We start from the raw sequence: 16,188 nt of genomic DNA, 5'->3' as shown, positions 1-16,188 counted from the left end.
TGTTCCCTGCCCTCTGCAGGAGCTCTCAGAGCCCCAGGGGCCTGTCCTGCTGCCCTGCCCAGCTGAGTGAGCCACAGCCCCTCCGAGAGGGTGAGCATGGGGGTGCCCAGCTGTGACCCTGGCATCTGGGCTGTGTGCCCTGCCTGCAGCACAGGGTGGCTCTCAGGGGTGGCTCTCACTGTCCCACGCTGGCAGGGACAGCAGCTGTGTGAGAACAGAGCTGCAGGGACCTCGTGGGCCTGGCAGTGCCAGGGGAGCACAGGCAGCACTGCCACCCAGCAGTGGCTTCGGGGGAAGCTCCAGGGCAGGTGGCAGCACCCGGGGGAGGTGCCAGCCAGGCTGCTGTGCCCAGCCTCCCCCAGCTGTGCAGGGCCTGGCACAGGGAGGCCCTGACTGCCCGCTCCTGCCTTGCAGCTGATGCAGCAGCAGACCACGGTTCTCTCCACGTCCCACGGCAGCTACCTGAGCCCGGGCGTCGCCTTCTCGCCGTGCCACATCCAGCAGATCGGCGCCGTCAGTCTCAACGGGCTGCCGGCCACTCCCATGGCACCAGCGTCAGGTGAGGCTCCCCCAGCTGGGAGCTCCAGCACTCACAGGGTCCCCTCAGGGCAGAGGATTCTGCAGCTCCAGCTCAGCAGCTGCTTCAGCTCGCTGCTTTCCAGCAGTGCAGCCTCTGCTCTGCACAAATTCCTGCGATCCTCTGACAGCCTCACGTGTTCAGCGCATCCTCTTGCCCCGTGGCTGTGCATTCTTGCTGCAGCTTTTGTAAAAACCTGGGTTCTCAGCATTGCACTTGGCTGTTCATGAATAATCAGTGTTGGGTTCAAACCCTGTCAGAGCAGGCTCATGTCCTGCCAGGTGCTGAGCAAACCCAGATCAGAGATGTTCCCCCACCCAAAGCTCTGACAGCACTCAGTTCTTCTCACACTCTTCCCACCAGTGCTGCCTCTTCATTTAGTGAAGGCTCCAGCACCAGTCTGTCGTCTCCATGTGCCAAATACAAGAGTTAATGGCTTCAGACACAGCAGTCTTGGCAGAAGGGGGGAGCAGGGACTCTGTGGGACCTTGATTTCATGGGCTGTCCTCTCTCCTTGTCCTGCAGGGCTACATTCACCACCTCTCCTGGGAACAGCAGCCATGCCAGGCCTGGTGGCTCCCATTTCCAATGGATTCACTGGAGTGGTACCATTCCCAAATGGGCATCCAACCTTGGAAACAGTTTACACCAATGGCCTTGTGCCATATTCAGGTATTGAGAGCAGTGAAAAAACCCCACCTGAGGAACTGCAATTAGCTCCTCTTTTCTGCATTCCCCACATTTTTGTAGCTCCTTCCCAGCCAGGCACTGAGACTCATTTGGGGGTGAGGGTGGGAAACAACACTAACACAGAAACACAAACACACAGAATGCATGAGTGATTCCTTTGCTGTCCTGATTGTGTTTTTCTCTGCAGCCCAGAGCCCTTCAGTAGCAGAGACTTTGCACCCAGCCTTCACAGGAGTTCAGCAGTATGCAGGTACCAGCTTCCCTTGTCTCCCTCAGCCCTTTGTGTGGCTGACCAGATCCTCAGGTAAATGCTTTGTTCTGTCTCCTTGGGCTACAGCTGTGTATCCAACCACCACCATCACCCCCATTGCACAGAGCATCCCCCAGCAGCCTCCCATCCTGCAGCAGCAGCAGAGAGAAGGTGAGGATCACCCTGGGAATAATGGGGTGGCCAGAGGTGTGGGTGGGATTTGTGGAGCTCATCTGCTGCACAACAGAGCCAATGGAAAGGAGACAGCACTGATTTTTGTCCACTGATATTTAATGCTGGAGCTGGGGTATGGAAACAGCAACGTGTCTGCAGTGAGTGGGAAGGATCACAGGGTGTTTCCTGACCTCACATCTGGCCAGGTGCAGAGGGGCAGGAGGCCCTGGAACACCTTCCATGCCAAAGGGGATGGGAATCAGCACCTTCCCTGTGCAAAGAGCAGGGACAGGCTCAAAGAGAACCTTCCCTGTGCAGAGCACTCATCCCCTCTTTGCTGGTGCCAGAACCACAGTGCAGCCAGTCAAACCAGCCTCTGCAGGGTGCTCTCCTCTCTTTTCAGCCTTCATAGCCTACTGAATTTATTTTCAACTTCAAAACTGGCTTGAATAGAATTTGGAGGCAAAGGCATTGTCTCTCTGCACCTGGTTGGTAGAGCACGTGCCAGCAAGGGAGCAGCAAGTGAAGGAGTGGACAGCACCAGGTCCATAAATTGGGAGTGTGGCAATCCAGGAGGTTTCCAGTTAAGGCTGTGGCCTCTGGGCTGAAGGCAGCAGCTGTCACACAGCAGTGTCTGCCACTCTCCAAGGACTGGGACAGCTCTGAGCTCTCACCTCAGCTGATTTCCTTCCAGCAAAACAGCACCCAGACACTCACAGAGTTCCTACACCCTGTGTTGGAGCTGGGCAAGCTTTGAAAGAGAATCTGCTCTCCAGAAACTCTAATTTTGTATAGAGTCTCCCAGTCTCTCTTTGAGAGCCCTCAGATCCCTTGATGGACCAGTGGCAGGGACAAGCAAGGGGAGGTCAGAGCAGAGGGAGGCAGGGCTTGGGCTCTCCTCCAGTGCTGAGCTGTGAGTTGAGCCCATTTCTCTTCCCCTGCCCTTTGGGGGCTTTCTGTTTTGTCCTCCTCCATCACCCCCATACCTGCAGGTCCTGAAGGCTGCAATCTCTTCATCTACCATCTCCCCCAGGAGTTTGGAGACAACGAGCTGATGCAGATGTTCCTGCCCTTTGGCAATATCATCTCCTCAAAAGTGTTCATGGACCGTGCCACCAACCAGAGCAAGTGTTTTGGTAAGTGCAGGCAGGGACAGCATGATCAGTGACAGTGACACACTGGGCATGGCACCAACAGTGCCACTGTCACCCATCCTGTGTCCTTCCTTCAGGTTTTGTGAGCTTTGACAACCCATCCAGTGCACAGACTGCAATCCAGGCCATGAATGGCTTCCAGATTGGCATGAAGCGCTTGAAGGTGCAGCTAAAACGGCCCAAGGATGCCAACCACCCCTACTGACAGCAGGGAGCCAGCAGGAGTCACTTCTGCAGCACAGGTACAGTGTCCCCAGCAGGGCACAGCTCTGCCAGCTGCTCCCTGCAGGGTGGGAGCCCAGGAGTGGAGGCAGGGACAGCTGGTGGGGCACAGGGTGATGATGGCCAGGTTCAGCAATCATCAAAACAATCAATCAATCAGGGAAATCTGTGGCTGTGGGGCAAGCCCAAAGCCAAGCCAGGAAGATCAGGGTCAGGTCTGAGGAAGGTGAGGAGGGTCAGAGTTCAGTGATTGCCAGGCAGGTCTGTAATTATCATAATAAACATGGAGGTGGGAAGCCAGTGCAGGGGTTGGAGCCCAGGTGATGAGATCCATGGACAGCACAGGTCCTTGGGCAGGTGGGACTGGCACTTCCACCCTGTGTCAGACAGAGGGTGATGGCACAGGGCTCTGAGGAGACTCCTGGAGCTGTGGGCACTGTGGACAGACACTGCTGGGGCTGGTCAAGTTCATCAAGGCCTGTGAGTGCCCTGACAGGCAGATGGTTCCATTGCCCTGTTTGTGCTCTAAGCAAGGTTTTTCTGTGCTGTCCAACTGCTCCCAAAAAGCTTTTGACTGCCTAAAAAGGTATTAAACCCCAGTGGTTAGTCTGCAAACTGTGCTTTCTGGGGTGAGAAGAGACAATTCCATGCTTCACAGGGATCACAGAAAAGCAGAGAGAAGGTGAGACCCTTGAAGGGCTGCTGTCCAAGAGCCAACTCCTGCCAGCCTACAGATGGGGAGCAGGGCAGGGCTGATCTGATCTGGGTCAGAGTCCTCCATGTTTAAGCAGCAGCTCAGAGCCTGAGGTTTGCACAGATGCCCTCCTAATCTCCCAATTCCCTCCCTCCTCCATTTCTGTTCAGGTGAAGGGAAAGTCCAGAGGAAGAATTTCTGCTTCAGGTTGATTTTCAGAGAGGCCAGTAAATTTATCGACTCTTTTGACACCACCCCTTTCCTTCCTCGGCTTCCCACCTTTCCCACCCCATCTTCCTCCTCCCCTCCTCTCCAAGACATGCAATTAAAGAGAAGGCTCAATATCTGCCCAGGAGGAAGATTCTTGCCACGCCTGGACTCGCATTTTTGCTGCTAACGTGGTGCAAAGCAAAGGGACCAGCAAACCAGCAGCCCCTGGGACACGCAGCTCTTCCTTGGGGTGTGGCTGGAGAACATGGACCAAGCAAACCCATGGTGTGTCTCTAGGTTACTGCAGTGATGTGTGGAAATTTATTTCCCTCCCTCCCTCCCTCCTGCTCTGTTTCTGGCCCTTTCATAGATAACTATAAATATATACAGTCTCTATTTTTTTTTTAAACTAGCTCACAGGACCAAACTTTTCCATTCAGAGAGTGACTGCTTGCAAGAGGTGTTGGAAATTGAGGGGTTTGCCTTTGCAACAGTGTCTTCTCAGCATGCACTGCAGATAGGCCTGAACATTTTGGAGAGAGGGAGCTGGGGGTGGGTTGGGGAGAGAAAAAGAGAGAGAGAGAGAGAGAGGGAGAGAGAGAGGGAGAGGGAGAGCACATCTCGAGAGTAAGAATAAGGAGAAATACATTCCTGCAGGATTAGGGCAGTCAGCTGCTCAGCTTGAGTCACTCATCCACCTTAGCACCAGCCTGGTTCAGGATCTGGAGAGCTCTGTCCTACCTTTCCAAGGGCTCCTGCAGACCAAGCTCCTGGGATGTGGTGCCAGCCCCTGCCCTGAGCACGCTGTGATCAGGCTGAAAGCACAGCAAACCAGTCCCTAACAGAGAGGAGCTGCACTGCCTCCCCACACATGGCACAGATCGTGGTGCACAGCTCTCCATGGCAACTGCATTTTCCTGGTGAAGGCAGGAGGAGATGAGAGAGTGAGCAGATGCAGAGGAGGCTCCCAGGGCTGCACACTGCCTCCCTGTGTCGATACCAGCACTGGGCAGTGGGCAGGTCTCATTCCAGGTGACACAGGACGTTTTCTCCCTCTGAATTCAGCAGCTTTCCCCAGCAGATGCAAGGAAAACAGGATGAAAGAGGGTTCCATTGTGGGATTTCCCCCCCAGCACCCCCTCCAAGAGACAGATTTTACATTATGCAGCATATACATATATATATACACATATATATATGTAGGGACAGCTCTATATGCTATATACACAAACTCTAAAGCACAGAATGTAGTTCAGAACTCGATTTTAAAAAGATCCCCTGGGAGTGGGGAGTGTGTCATCCTGCCAAGGCACAGCCCTTGAACAGTTTGGAACAGTCTCTTCAAGTTTCTACAAAAGGAAGGAAAGGAAAGCAAGGCAGAACAGACCAACAAACCCCAGAGTGATAAGGAATGAACGATTTCAATAGTCAGAGTTTGATAAGGTACCACAAGCATTGTGTGTGTGTGAGGGTGTGTGAGCACATTGAAATAGGGACAAGAGAGTTGGTGGGGCAAAGTTGGTGCAATTGATACTGAAGTGAGCTATGGGGATTTTGGAGAATCTCGGCCAACTCTCATTCTCCTCCAGTTTGCCCTTTGTTCAGGTGTTTGTGGCACAGTCCTTTAAGTACCTTCAGATCTCCTCAACCACCCTTCTGTGTCTGATGCTGAGAGTTTATGAGAGGTGAATGAAGCTGTGAGAGTCTGTGTGTTTCTATAGTCCATGTTTACTTATTGTAAATACCATTTTTATACTTAACATCTATTATGTATGTGATTTGTATAATGTACTTTATTTCTGCTACAAGTAATTTCATGAAGTTTAAACTTAGTCTAATTTTGAACAAAACAAAAAAAAAAGAAAAAAAGAAAAAATATGAACAAATGCAAAATGGGGGAAAAAAAAGGACTTTGGGAATCCTAGGTCAAGCTGGTTTAAAACAAGCATTTACAGTTTCTTCCATCACAGTTACTGATGTGACTGTACAATGTTACAGGTGCGATACAAGCTTTGTCAATGTCAAATTCCTCACTCTGGTCAAAAAAAATCCTAAATTTATTTAATAAAAGTTTTACTTGCTAAGTAACTGGGGCTCTACTTCATGTTGTTAGTTGTACCTGCTTTTAGGTAGTGCTTACACTTAAAGACATTGCCAGACCCCTGGGCTAATTGAACAGTTCACATGGGCTCAGCAAACAGCCCTTGGCCCACAGAATATTTCATCACAGAGGAAGTATCAACACATAACACCAAGACATTAAAAACTTGTTTAATTAAAATAGAGATAAAAATTCTACTTAGAGGAAGCAAGAGGGTTCATGGGATCCAAAATGAAGTGGAGGAGGACGTGCAGCCATTCCAGGACATCCTGTGCAGACACACAGGGGTTAAACTGGGGCTGGATGCAGTCAGAGCACACAGGTGAGGCTGAAGGAGGAGGGAGATGGGAGGAAGGCTGAGGCAGAGTTGGGAGAAATCTCTGACTGATGGGTAGCAGCAGCAGAACCATGGTTGAAGCAGGATGAGAGACCACGAGTCACGTTAGGAAAATGGGATTTTGCCAGCGCTGCTGCCCTGCTCCTGATTGACAGCAGTGCTTAGTGGGATGGCAGGAATGGGATTACAGGGCTGTAGGACGAGACTGGGCACCCCTCAGGGGCTGCTGTAGTTATAGAAAGTCCGCAGCACCTGGTTCCCGCTGCTGGGGAACAGAGCCCAGAGGCAGCAGAGCGGCCGCAGCCACCGCGGGTAGAAAATCTCGGGTGCCCGAGCGGCTCCGCCCCGGACGATGGCGAGCGCGGCCTCGGGAGCGGGGGAGGCGCTGAGCAGCACTTTGCCCCTGCAAAACGGGCACAGGGTCACACACCTGACCCCACAGCTCCTGTTCCACAGTGAACACCCACTGTGCGTGCCCAGGCAGGTGCACTCTCCCCACACCCCCTCAGACAGAGCTGCTGTGCATTTTTTTGCACGTTTTCAAGAAGAGATGAGTTCCTGCAGACAAACACACACCTGGTGTACTCCAGTGCTGACTCGGTGTCAATCAGGCCCAGGATGCACAGGGTGACTGACACATCTCTGCTCCGCATGATGAGCTCGTGGCGCAGCGAGCTGAAGAATCCATCCAGGGCAAACTTGGTGGCAGAGTAAGAAGTGGTGAAGGGAGTGGGCAATTTCCCTGGAAAGGGAAAAGGGAGAATGGAAAACCCCAGGATAGTGGGTGTAAGGAGGATCCATGGAGAAGGAATCTGGGAAAAGATGGAGGCTTTGTCATACTGTATCTCAACTCCTGTTCAGGTGAGTCTCCCTTTCTGTAATTATATTAAAATACATATTACTATAGTCATATATATTATTACATTATTAAATATATATATAATTATATATAATAATATAGTAATATATATTATATTATATATTATATATTATATATTATATATTATATATTATATATTATATATTATATATTATATATTATATATATAGTAATATATATAATATAGTAATATATATTATATATATGCACACATATACACCTATACATATGTATATATATACATACATATATAATAATATATATTATATATATTATATATAATATAGTAATATATATTATATATATAGTAAAATACATATGACTATAGTAATATATATTACTATATTATTAAATATATATTTTTATATATTTAATAATATAGTAATATATTATATTATGTATAATATAGTATATGTATTCATATACATATGTATATATATATACATATACACATACATATGCATATGTATATATATACATACATATACATATATAATATATAATATACATAATATATATAATATAGTAATATATATAATAAAATATATACTACTATAGTAATAATATATATTATCTATTTATTATAATATTATTATATGCTATAAAAAGCACAGTTTGAAAATGTTTAGGAGTAGAACAACAGAGAAATATGAACAGTATTGGGAATCATTGTTTCCACAAGGCCAGCACTTAACTCCAGGTAAAGTCACCAACCTGTGAGGGATGAAACAACCACCAGAGCACCTCTGTTCTTCTCCAGGGTGGGAAGAGCTGCTGTTGCAAGAGCCACATAACTCAAAAAATTCACCTGGAATGATAAATGTAGACATGGAAAAAGCAAGAGGGTTTGGAAGCATGAGCCAAGAAAGTCAATAGAGTGGTCAGAAACGGAAATGAGCGTGGTTTGGAATTGCCTTTTCAAACATCAAGTGAGAGAAATCATCTCTAAGGATGGGGGCAAACATTGCACCCATGAGTCTTTCAGATTCCAGAAAAAGCAGTGAAGAAGATCCAGAGCAAAGGTTTCTCCTGGGCTTTAACATACAGATTTCCTAACAAGGTACAACTGGCTGTCCCTGCTTTTTCTTTATGCTTTTCTTTACTCTGCAATCCCTGACAAAGACACCAGTCTCAGTTTGCTCCCCTTCTAAGTTTCTCTTGACTGAGCTCAGACTACGAGGCACAAAATTCAGCATCTCTTCAGAGCTTGACTGCTCTCTTAAATTATATTAATGTCTTCCCTATGTTCCTAAGTTCTCACTCTCCTCAACCTGACCTGCCACACAGACCTCGGTGGGTCAGAGAAAGAATTTTATAGATAAGAATCAATAAACAACCTTGAGAACAAAACCAGAAGAGTTCTGACTCCTTCTTTGACTGCCAGGTTGGGAAAAGAGACTTTCTAATGCATCTTGGGGTCAACTCTGACCAGCACAAGTCCCAAAATCCCAGGAGAAGCCAGGGGAGTTACAGGGGAGCTGGGAAGTTGCAGGGGAGCTGGGAAGTTGAGGGGAGCTGGGAAGCTCAGGGGACCCAGGAAGTTGAGGGGACCGAGGAAGTTGAGGGGACCCAGGGAGCTCAGGGGCCCAGGGAGTTGAGGGGACCCAGGGAGCTCAGGGGACCCAAGGAGCTCAGGGGGCCCAGGGAGTTGAGGGGACCCAGGGAGCTCAGGGGACCCAGGAAGCTCAGGGACCCAGGGAGCCTCACCTGCAGCAGCCAGCGCGTGTACTCCACATCCCCAGCCCACTCCTGGAAGCGGTTGGTGCCGATGTGGTTCAGCACCAGGTAATCCAGGCCCCCTTGGAGAGCAGAAAGAGCAGTGACACAAGGAGCTCTTCCATCCCTGAGCATCAATGCCAGGAGGGCTCCAACACTTCCTCAGAAGGATGGAAGTGCTTTACCATGAAGGCAGGTTAAATATGCTCATCTGGGAGCAGCTTTGGCTGCTCCTCAGGGGTAGAACTGAAAGGAAAACTGTTTGACTTTGACAGTAACTCCCTGAAATGATGTTTCAGCATGATTCAGGTGCAGAACTCAGCTCTGGTGGTACATCTATGTCCTTTACACCTTTCTCAGTTCAGGGAACTGAAGAAGGAAGCTCCTACCAGAATGAGAACTCTGCACAGCCCTGAAAGCCAGAGATGCTCAGGATGCTTACCCAGCTTTTGGACAGCAAACTGCACCACCCTTTCAGGCTCTGAAGGGGAAGACATATCTGCAGGGATGTAAAATGTTTTCTTTGCTCCGAGTGTCAGGCATTTCTCCATCACCTTGTAAAAGAACACACCCCAAAGATTAATATGTGAAAAAAGATTGGGGGAAAGGGCATCTTAAAGCACAAACTACAGTCAGTGAGAGTCAGTTCTGGACAGAGACACACTTTATTTTAAAGTTTATTATTGTTTGGGCCATGGAGAGCTCATTCTGCATCCAGACTTTGAATCTGCACCCTGCAAAGAGACACCTCTATTTTACTGTCTGCTTAAACAATCTACCTGGGACAGGATCAAGATTCACTGGAAAAAAACTCCCATCTTCTTCAGGAGAAATCTTCTGGAACAAGGATTTACATTAAATTCTTCTCTTTTTTCCAGAATAACTGAAAAAGAATTCATCTTTCATAGTTCCTTTGCTATGCTGAGTGTGTGAATGTGCCTGACAATGATATGCAGTTTTGAAATAATGCCTTCCAGTCATTAGGAATTATTATTATGCTCACTGTCCCCAGCTCACCTTTGGCACCATTTCACAGTGAAGAACTTTCCTTGGAAGTCACAAATCCCCACAATTAAAGAGTTCCCCTTTCTAAATATTGCCCCATTTCATAAAGATGAAGAAGTCTCATCTGTTGGACTTGGTCAAAAAGCATTTAACCTACAAAAAGTCTTGAGTTTTTAACAAAACAGCTACAAATAGAACAATTTGGACTCTGAAAAGTTGCACAATATTTTTTGTACATTTTCCTAATGTCCAGCCTGAACTTTCCCTGATGCAGCTTCACAGAATCCCCTCATATAAATAAATATTCAGGCAGTTAAAGCTCAGGCAGTGTTTTTGCATCTTCTTCTCTTCTGGGTTCATGCTTGACAGTTCTGAAGGAAAATCTATCATGCTGACAACTCTTTTTTTTTTGTTGGTTTGGTAAAAGCCTGAATCTCTCATGTGTTCCCCCATACAAGGATGAGGTTCTTACCTTCTGCAGCACAGCTTCCCTCCTGGCAGTCAACACAATCTCAGCACCAAATCTGGCATAGTGATATGCTATCTGCTCTCCAATCCCAGCACTGGCTCCAGTCACGAGAACACGGGCACCAGACAGGCTCTCTTTTTATGGGAAAGAGAAGAAAAGACACAGGAATAAGTGAAGAAAGCAGCAGAGGAGCTGCCCTTAACTACTGGCAGAGCTTTAAAGAAGAAAGATGCACCTGAGTGCTCAAAAATTCTTGGTGCTTCTCCAGAACTAGAATAGGCAGGACTGGTGATGCAATGACATGATGAATGCCAGCTAGCTGTGTCACAGGGTCTAGATTTTGATTGCTAGACCAAAATCATTCAAGAGCCAAGTTCCTGAAGTTGTTTTTCGCCTTCTGAGAAGCTATACAGAAACCAGAACCAGGCTATGTGCCTTCTGCAAATCATTTTTTTGCCATCAGTCTGGAGGCACATCAGCCCCCTTGTGCCAGGCACTGCACACCTCTAGAGAGGGTTCTTGAATTTGCACCAAGGAATTTACAACCAAAACATAAAAAGAGCAAGGCAGTAACAAAGTGCCATTTTTTCTCCCACAGAGACAGCAGGATCCCTGCTCTTAGATAATTTCATCTTTCTCTTTGTTTCAAGTTTCTCTTTGTTTCTGGGAATGAAACATTGCTTTGGGACCACCAACTCTAGTAAGACTATGGGCAGGAATGAGACCATCAGTCCAAATTTGGAAACTCAACCTCTTCCCTTGTGTGACTTACATTTCAGCTTGAAATCATCCCCCTGGCGAGCCTACCTGGGTTAAAGTCGTCTTTCCAGAAGAAAGCTATGAGCCCAGCTACAACTCCTGTAGCACAAAGCACTTTTCCAATTGCCTTCATACCCCTCCAAGCTGTGAGGAACAAAGTGAAGTCTTGAAGCTGAGCACTTCAACCAAAATAACACCGTGTTCTCCTTCCTCTGATGCCTGGAGCCAGCCTGGGAGAGGCTTTTGTAGAACCGAAAGCCCACCTGAAGGGTCTTTCCCCTGAGAGCTACAGCCACCTTGGTCAAGAATAAAAAGGATTTTTCACCGGCAATTGCCACAGCCCTCTGCACTCAGAGCCTACAGGAGAAAAAAAACCCTCGTGTCTAATCTTAGAGAGCTCTTAATTCATTAAAGACTAACGACAGCTGGCAGCAGTGACCCCAAAGCAGCGGGATCTCGGGAGGGAGGCGGCGGCAGAGCCCACAGGACGGAGCCGTGTCTGGATGAGAAGAGCAGCGGGATGAGCTGCTCCGCCACCACGCCGCGACACAGCGCGACAAAACACACAGCGGCGGGGACAGCGCCACAAAGGCGCAGGAGCCGCGTTCGGCCCCCTCACGCCCCTCAAGACCTGCCCAGCCCCTTCAGCCTTGCCTGGCCCCTCACTCAGCTCGGCTCGGCTCGGCTCAGCCCTGCCCAGCCTGGCCCCTTCACATCCTCGACCCTGCCTGGCCCCTCACGCTCCTCCCGCCCTCAAGTCCTGCCCGGCACCCTCACAGCCTCAGCCCTGCCCGGCTCCTTCAACCCTGCCCGGCCCCCTCACGCCCCTCAAGTCCTGCCCAGCCTCTTCAGCTCTGCCCGGCCCCCTCACACCCTCGATTCGGCTCGGCTCGGCCCTGCCTGTCCCTCTCGCCCCTCACGTCTTCAGCCCTGTCCGTCCCTGTCATGCCCCCCAAGCCCATCCAAGCCCAGCCCAGCCCAGCCCAGCCCAGCCCTGCCCTGCCCGGCCCGGCCCGGCCCCCTCAATACCCCTCACTCCCTCAGCCCTGTCCGTCCTTGTCACGCCCCTCATGCCCTCCAGCCCTGCCCTGCCCGGCCCGGCCCCCTCACGCCCTCAGCCCCGCCGTCCCCTTCAAGCCCTGCCTGGCCCCCTCACGCCCCTCACGCCCTGCCCGGCCCTGCTCAGCTCTGTTCTGTTCTACCCTGCCCGTCCCTCTCGAGCCCCTCACGCCCTTCCCGGCCCCCTCCCGTCCCTCACGCCCCTCACGCCGGCGGCGCGGGCGGGGCCTCGCGCGCACGTGACGGTTCCGGCCCCGCCGCCGCCATGGCCGCCCGGCTGCTGCCCGCTGCCAAGTGAGTCCCGCAGGCCCTGCCCGCCCTCCCGGCCCGGCCCTCCCGCACCCTCCGCACGGCGCTTACCCCCGGTACTCCCTGCCCGCCCCTCAGTGCTCAGTGCCCGGGCTGTCCCCGGCCCGTCCCCAGGCCCGCGGCCTCCCCGTCCCTCGGCTCTGCTCGCCTCGCTCCGCGCCCTTGGCCTCGCCTGCCCCCGCGGCTCCCCGAGCGTGTCTGCACCGGCCGGGAGGGCCCCGCCGCTCTCTGCGGGCACGGACACGTAACAAAGCCGGGAGTAGCTCGGAGCATGTGAATACACGACTTTAAAAATTGGTTCTCTCTTCTCAGCTCTCTTGTATCTGTCCTACATCCTACTACTGCAGTACCGCTGTCTGCCAAGTTTTCGGTTGTCCCCTTGTACAGCTTTTGCTGTTTTCTTAAAGGGAAAACATCTCTCTGTGAATCTGGGAAAATCAGTCACTTCCATCTCTTATTTATAATAGAAATGCCAATAAATGCCAAATATTCCCTTCCCATCTTCCCTTTTGTAGGTTGTCATCACAGCTGTAAAACTGGTGACTGCACATCGTGCAGGGAAACGTTAAAAGCCGTGGCCAGGTGTTGACTGGGCTGTAATGAGCTTAACAAGATATTGGTGTCTGTCAGATTTATTAGATAAATATCAGATTTATCAGGAAGAATTAACATAGATGGCTTGCTCACTGCAGAATCCTTGAGTTGCTTTTAGCAGAGGAATGTGCCAGGGATTCTCAGGCTTTAAAAAGTGGCACATGCTCTTGAAGAACTTGACGCTTTCTCATTTTTAAATTGAAAACCATCACTGATAAAAATGTGAATTAGAAGTAGTTTCAAGGGGATGACAGGGAATAGTTGTCCTGGGGAGGCAAGGAACATAGGAAGGTGTTTTTCTGCTGATTTTTACTTACAGTAACACATGAGGCAGTCCCAACCACTGAGAGAGCTGCACTGATGGTCAGAACAAGAACTGAACTGTTGTGCTTTCAATTCTTTCAGGTTTCTGGTCAAAGGAGGCCTGGCTGGAGCTGCTGTGTACGTGGCATACGACCAGGGGCTGCTGGGCAGTGGCATAGAAGGTGCTGAAGCCCTGAAAAAAGCTCAAGAAACGCTGCCTCCAGCTATCCAAGAGTGGACAGATTACCTGGGCTGGGAGGTGAGGGCTGCTCAGGTGATCCCTGCAGCACAAACACCTTCTCTGAATCAGGGGGAGAAGATATGGGGCTGATATTCTTGATTCCAGTGAGGCTGGCAGGAGTTTTACTGCTAAAACTGGGTTTCACATGGCAAATATTTTGAAGAGGATTGAAATGGAAGGCGAATAAAATGCTAAATTTGGGGCAGAGATATTGCTCACAGATGTTATTTCAAAGGAAAGGGGTAAGCAGAGGGTCAAGGGGGGGACTGCAAACATGCTCTGGGAGATAATTCACTGTGCAGTTTTCTTCTGAAGGATCCTACTTGTTTTTAAGAAAAACAATGAAAATATTATCCTCCCAATTTTTCACACTGCTAACAGTTCAAGTTGAATTTAAATTGCTTGAAGAGGCCCCTCCTCTGTGAGTGGTTCTTAGTTTTAAAAATCCTCAGAAAATAAGAAACCTTTGCTTAAAGTTTGAGAAAATTTTTCATATTACAAACTAACAGAGACAGCCATTGAGATGCTTTTTCAGGAGCACCTAAATAGTATGTTTTACTTTTTGCACCTACTTTATATTGCAGGAAAAGGCAAAACCCAGACTTTAAACATCATGTCTGGTCCCTTTTGAGGCTTATGGCACCTAAGTATTTTTGAGATCTGAGGTCAAGAGGCTTTGCCAAGGTGATGTGAATTCCCAGTGAAACCACTCAAGTGCTGATATTTTGTTCTCTCTCTTTCTTTCTAGCTCCCAGCCACTCCAAAAATTGACTTTTCCCTCTCTGCTTCCTGGAATAAAGGTAAAATAACTACTCAGTAACTGAGTCTGGGCTCAGTTTTTCAGAAGGGATGAGCATTCCCATTGTTATTAGAATTTTAGACATTTTTGTTTGAAGGGCAAACCTATAAATACCAAGTAATTAATACCTATACTAGGTTATAAATACCTAGTAATATATAGGTTTTATGGTGCAGGAAAGAATCTTCATGTAATTGTGGGGAAACACAATCCACAAATAACTGTGACATGTCCAGCATCACCCAAGGAGTCTGTAGCAAGGCCAGAAATAAAACAGGAATTAAACAAAGAGCTGAGCTCAGTCCTGTAATTGTCTTAGCTCATGACAGACGCTGAGGTTGGAATTTCTGTGTCACAAATGCTCAGGGCTTAAAGAGATCTGTTTGAAATTGGGAAATTTGGCTTGGATGATGATTTTGGGGTAATTTTTCTCTGCTTTGCTTGCAGGGGTGCACACAGTCATGGGTGCCTTGTCTGCAGCTCCCAGCAGGGCCTGTGAGTACACAGTGGAAGGCTGGAAATATGTGAAGGATCTCATGAAATGAACACGTTCTCCAGAGCTCAGGATTCTCTCCATCTCCACCTCTGGAGGGCAGCTCAGCCGTGTAAGGGCTACAATAAAAGACTTTGGTGGAACTTTCATTTGTATTTGGGTTGGTTTTAGCCTGCAGAGTGGAATTTTTAGCCTGCTTTGTCTTAGCACTGATCCAAGGCTCCAGGAATCAGATAGTTGTGATGAAGTGCTGAGAACAGCTTCTGTTCTAAAGCTTGGAAATAAAATAATTATTCTGAAGCTGAATTAATCTTGAAGATAAATGCAATCTAATTCAAACCAAGCCAACAAGAGTTTAAAAAAAAAAAAAAAACTCCAAGGTAACAGTAAAAGATGATGGCCTGGGAGGATGATACATAACTGAGCAAAGTTTATCTGCATGAAACCTTTTGTTAGCTTGCACCATGGCCCAGTTGGCAGACTGTGCACATTTTCATTTTAATGTGCATGAAAACTTTCACAAGGTCACTTTTCAGTCACAGGTTTTGATTTTTCCTGCAATATAAAGTAGGTGCAAAAGGTGGAACATATTATTGAGGTGCTCCTGTCACTTTTCACAGGCAAATATAAGGAGAACACCACTTGTAAAATAAAGTTTCAAATTGTTTCTGTGTTTTTAACCCTCTTTGATAGGATTGTTGTAATTTAGAATGTGCCAAAACACAGCTGCAGAACAGGGAACAGCAGGATGAGTCCTTACTCAAATCAGGAAGCAAATATAGAACATGAGGATGAAGAAGGATTTGCAGTTTTGTTTCCTTTTTTAACAAATAGATAAATGATGAAGCCAACTGCCCAGAGATTTCAGAGGATTTGGCTGAGATGCAAATGGCTTTAAAAAGTGCTTAAGTTAATTCCTGAAGGATGGGTCCATCAGCAGCTCTTAAACCTGATGGTGCAGATCCTTCAAGCTCAGTAAACCCTGGAGTTGTGTCCTGCAGGTGCCAGATGCTTCACAGCACCCCAGAACCCAGATGACCTCTATCAATGCCCCATTTCTTCTCTAAATTTGCAATGTCCACTGCTCCTGAAGCAGCACAGCTTTGGTTCCAGGTCTGTTCCCCCTTCTCTGAGGAAATCCTGACATTCATC

The 16,188-nt window shown here is 48.5% G+C and overlaps 3 protein-coding genes across 5 annotated transcripts in view; 2 read left to right on the top strand and 1 right to left on the bottom strand.

The window, feature by feature from the left end:
• The window catches only part of CELF5 (CUGBP Elav-like family member 5), a 42,074-nt gene extending 36,217 nt beyond the window's left edge, over positions 1 to 5,857 (top strand). For both annotated transcript variants that reach the window (XM_058040714.1, XM_058040712.1), the window contains exons 7-13: positions 415 to 559; positions 1,103 to 1,249; positions 1,455 to 1,517; positions 1,605 to 1,688; positions 2,684 to 2,827; positions 2,923 to 3,087; positions 3,932 to 5,857. In XM_058040714.1, the coding sequence (XP_057896697.1) occupies positions 415 to 559; positions 1,103 to 1,249; positions 1,455 to 1,517; positions 1,605 to 1,688; positions 2,684 to 2,827; positions 2,923 to 3,050 (711 nt within the window). In that variant the 3' untranslated portion in view covers positions 3,051 to 3,087; positions 3,932 to 5,857. The remainder of the gene's footprint in view (positions 1 to 414; positions 560 to 1,102; positions 1,250 to 1,454; positions 1,518 to 1,604; positions 1,689 to 2,683; positions 2,828 to 2,922; positions 3,088 to 3,931) is intronic.
• Positions 5,858 to 6,226: 369 nt separating this feature from the next.
• HSD11B1L (hydroxysteroid 11-beta dehydrogenase 1 like) lies at positions 6,227 to 12,288 on the bottom strand. Of its 2 annotated transcripts, XM_058040716.1 has the most exons (8): positions 12,268 to 12,288; positions 11,287 to 11,595; positions 10,483 to 10,613; positions 9,448 to 9,559; positions 8,997 to 9,088; positions 8,004 to 8,097; positions 6,986 to 7,151; positions 6,227 to 6,812 (listed from the first exon to the last, which is right to left on the bottom strand). In XM_058040716.1, exons 2-8 carry the CDS (start codon positions 11,369 to 11,371, stop codon positions 6,626 to 6,628), a joined length of 867 nt encoding a protein of 288 aa, XP_057896699.1. In that variant the 5' UTR covers positions 11,372 to 11,595; positions 12,268 to 12,288; the 3' UTR covers positions 6,227 to 6,625. The 2 variants fall into 2 exon arrangements, with proteins under 2 accessions (XP_057896699.1, XP_057896698.1); XM_058040715.1 differs by lacking the exon at positions 12,268 to 12,288 and having other exon boundaries at positions 11,287 to 12,049.
• Positions 12,289 to 12,525: 237 nt separating this feature from the next.
• On the top strand, positions 12,526 to 15,183 carry MICOS13 (mitochondrial contact site and cristae organizing system subunit 13). Its single transcript, XM_058040717.1, has 4 exons — positions 12,526 to 12,591; positions 13,606 to 13,762; positions 14,493 to 14,544; positions 14,991 to 15,183. The coding sequence occupies exons 1-4, from the start codon at positions 12,563 to 12,565 to the stop codon at positions 15,086 to 15,088; spliced, it is 336 nt and encodes a 111-aa protein (XP_057896700.1). The 5' UTR covers positions 12,526 to 12,562; the 3' UTR covers positions 15,089 to 15,183.
• Positions 15,184 to 16,188: the final 1,005 nt, after the last annotated feature.

This window comes from Melospiza georgiana, chromosome 26 (genome assembly GCF_028018845.1).
Source record: "Melospiza georgiana isolate bMelGeo1 chromosome 26, bMelGeo1.pri, whole genome shotgun sequence".
Classification (NCBI taxonomy): Eukaryota; Metazoa; Chordata; class Aves; order Passeriformes; family Passerellidae; genus Melospiza; species Melospiza georgiana.
This window is presented reverse-complemented; position numbering and strand designations above follow the sequence as displayed.

Coding starts and splice junctions, on each gene's coding strand:
- HSD11B1L (XM_058040716.1), bottom strand. CDS start 11,371: ATGAAGGCAATTGGAAAAGTGCTTTGTGCTACAGGAGTTGTAGCTGGG. Junction 9,560..10,482: donor GGGAAGCTGTGCTGCAGAAG/GTAAGAACCTCA, acceptor TTCTTTTACAAG/GTGATGGAGAAATGCCTGAC. Junction 6,813..6,985: donor TCAGCACTGGAGTACACCAG/GTGTGTGTTTGT, acceptor CCCGTTTTGCAG/GGGCAAAGTGCTGCTCAGCG.
- MICOS13 (XM_058040717.1), top strand. CDS start 12,563: ATGGCCGCCCGGCTGCTGCCCGCTGCCAA. Junction 12,592..13,605: donor CGGCTGCTGCCCGCTGCCAA/GTGAGTCCCGCA, acceptor CAATTCTTTCAG/GTTTCTGGTCAAAGGAGGCC. Junction 14,545..14,990: donor CTCTGCTTCCTGGAATAAAG/GTAAAATAACTA, acceptor CTTTGCTTGCAG/GGGTGCACACAGTCATGGGT.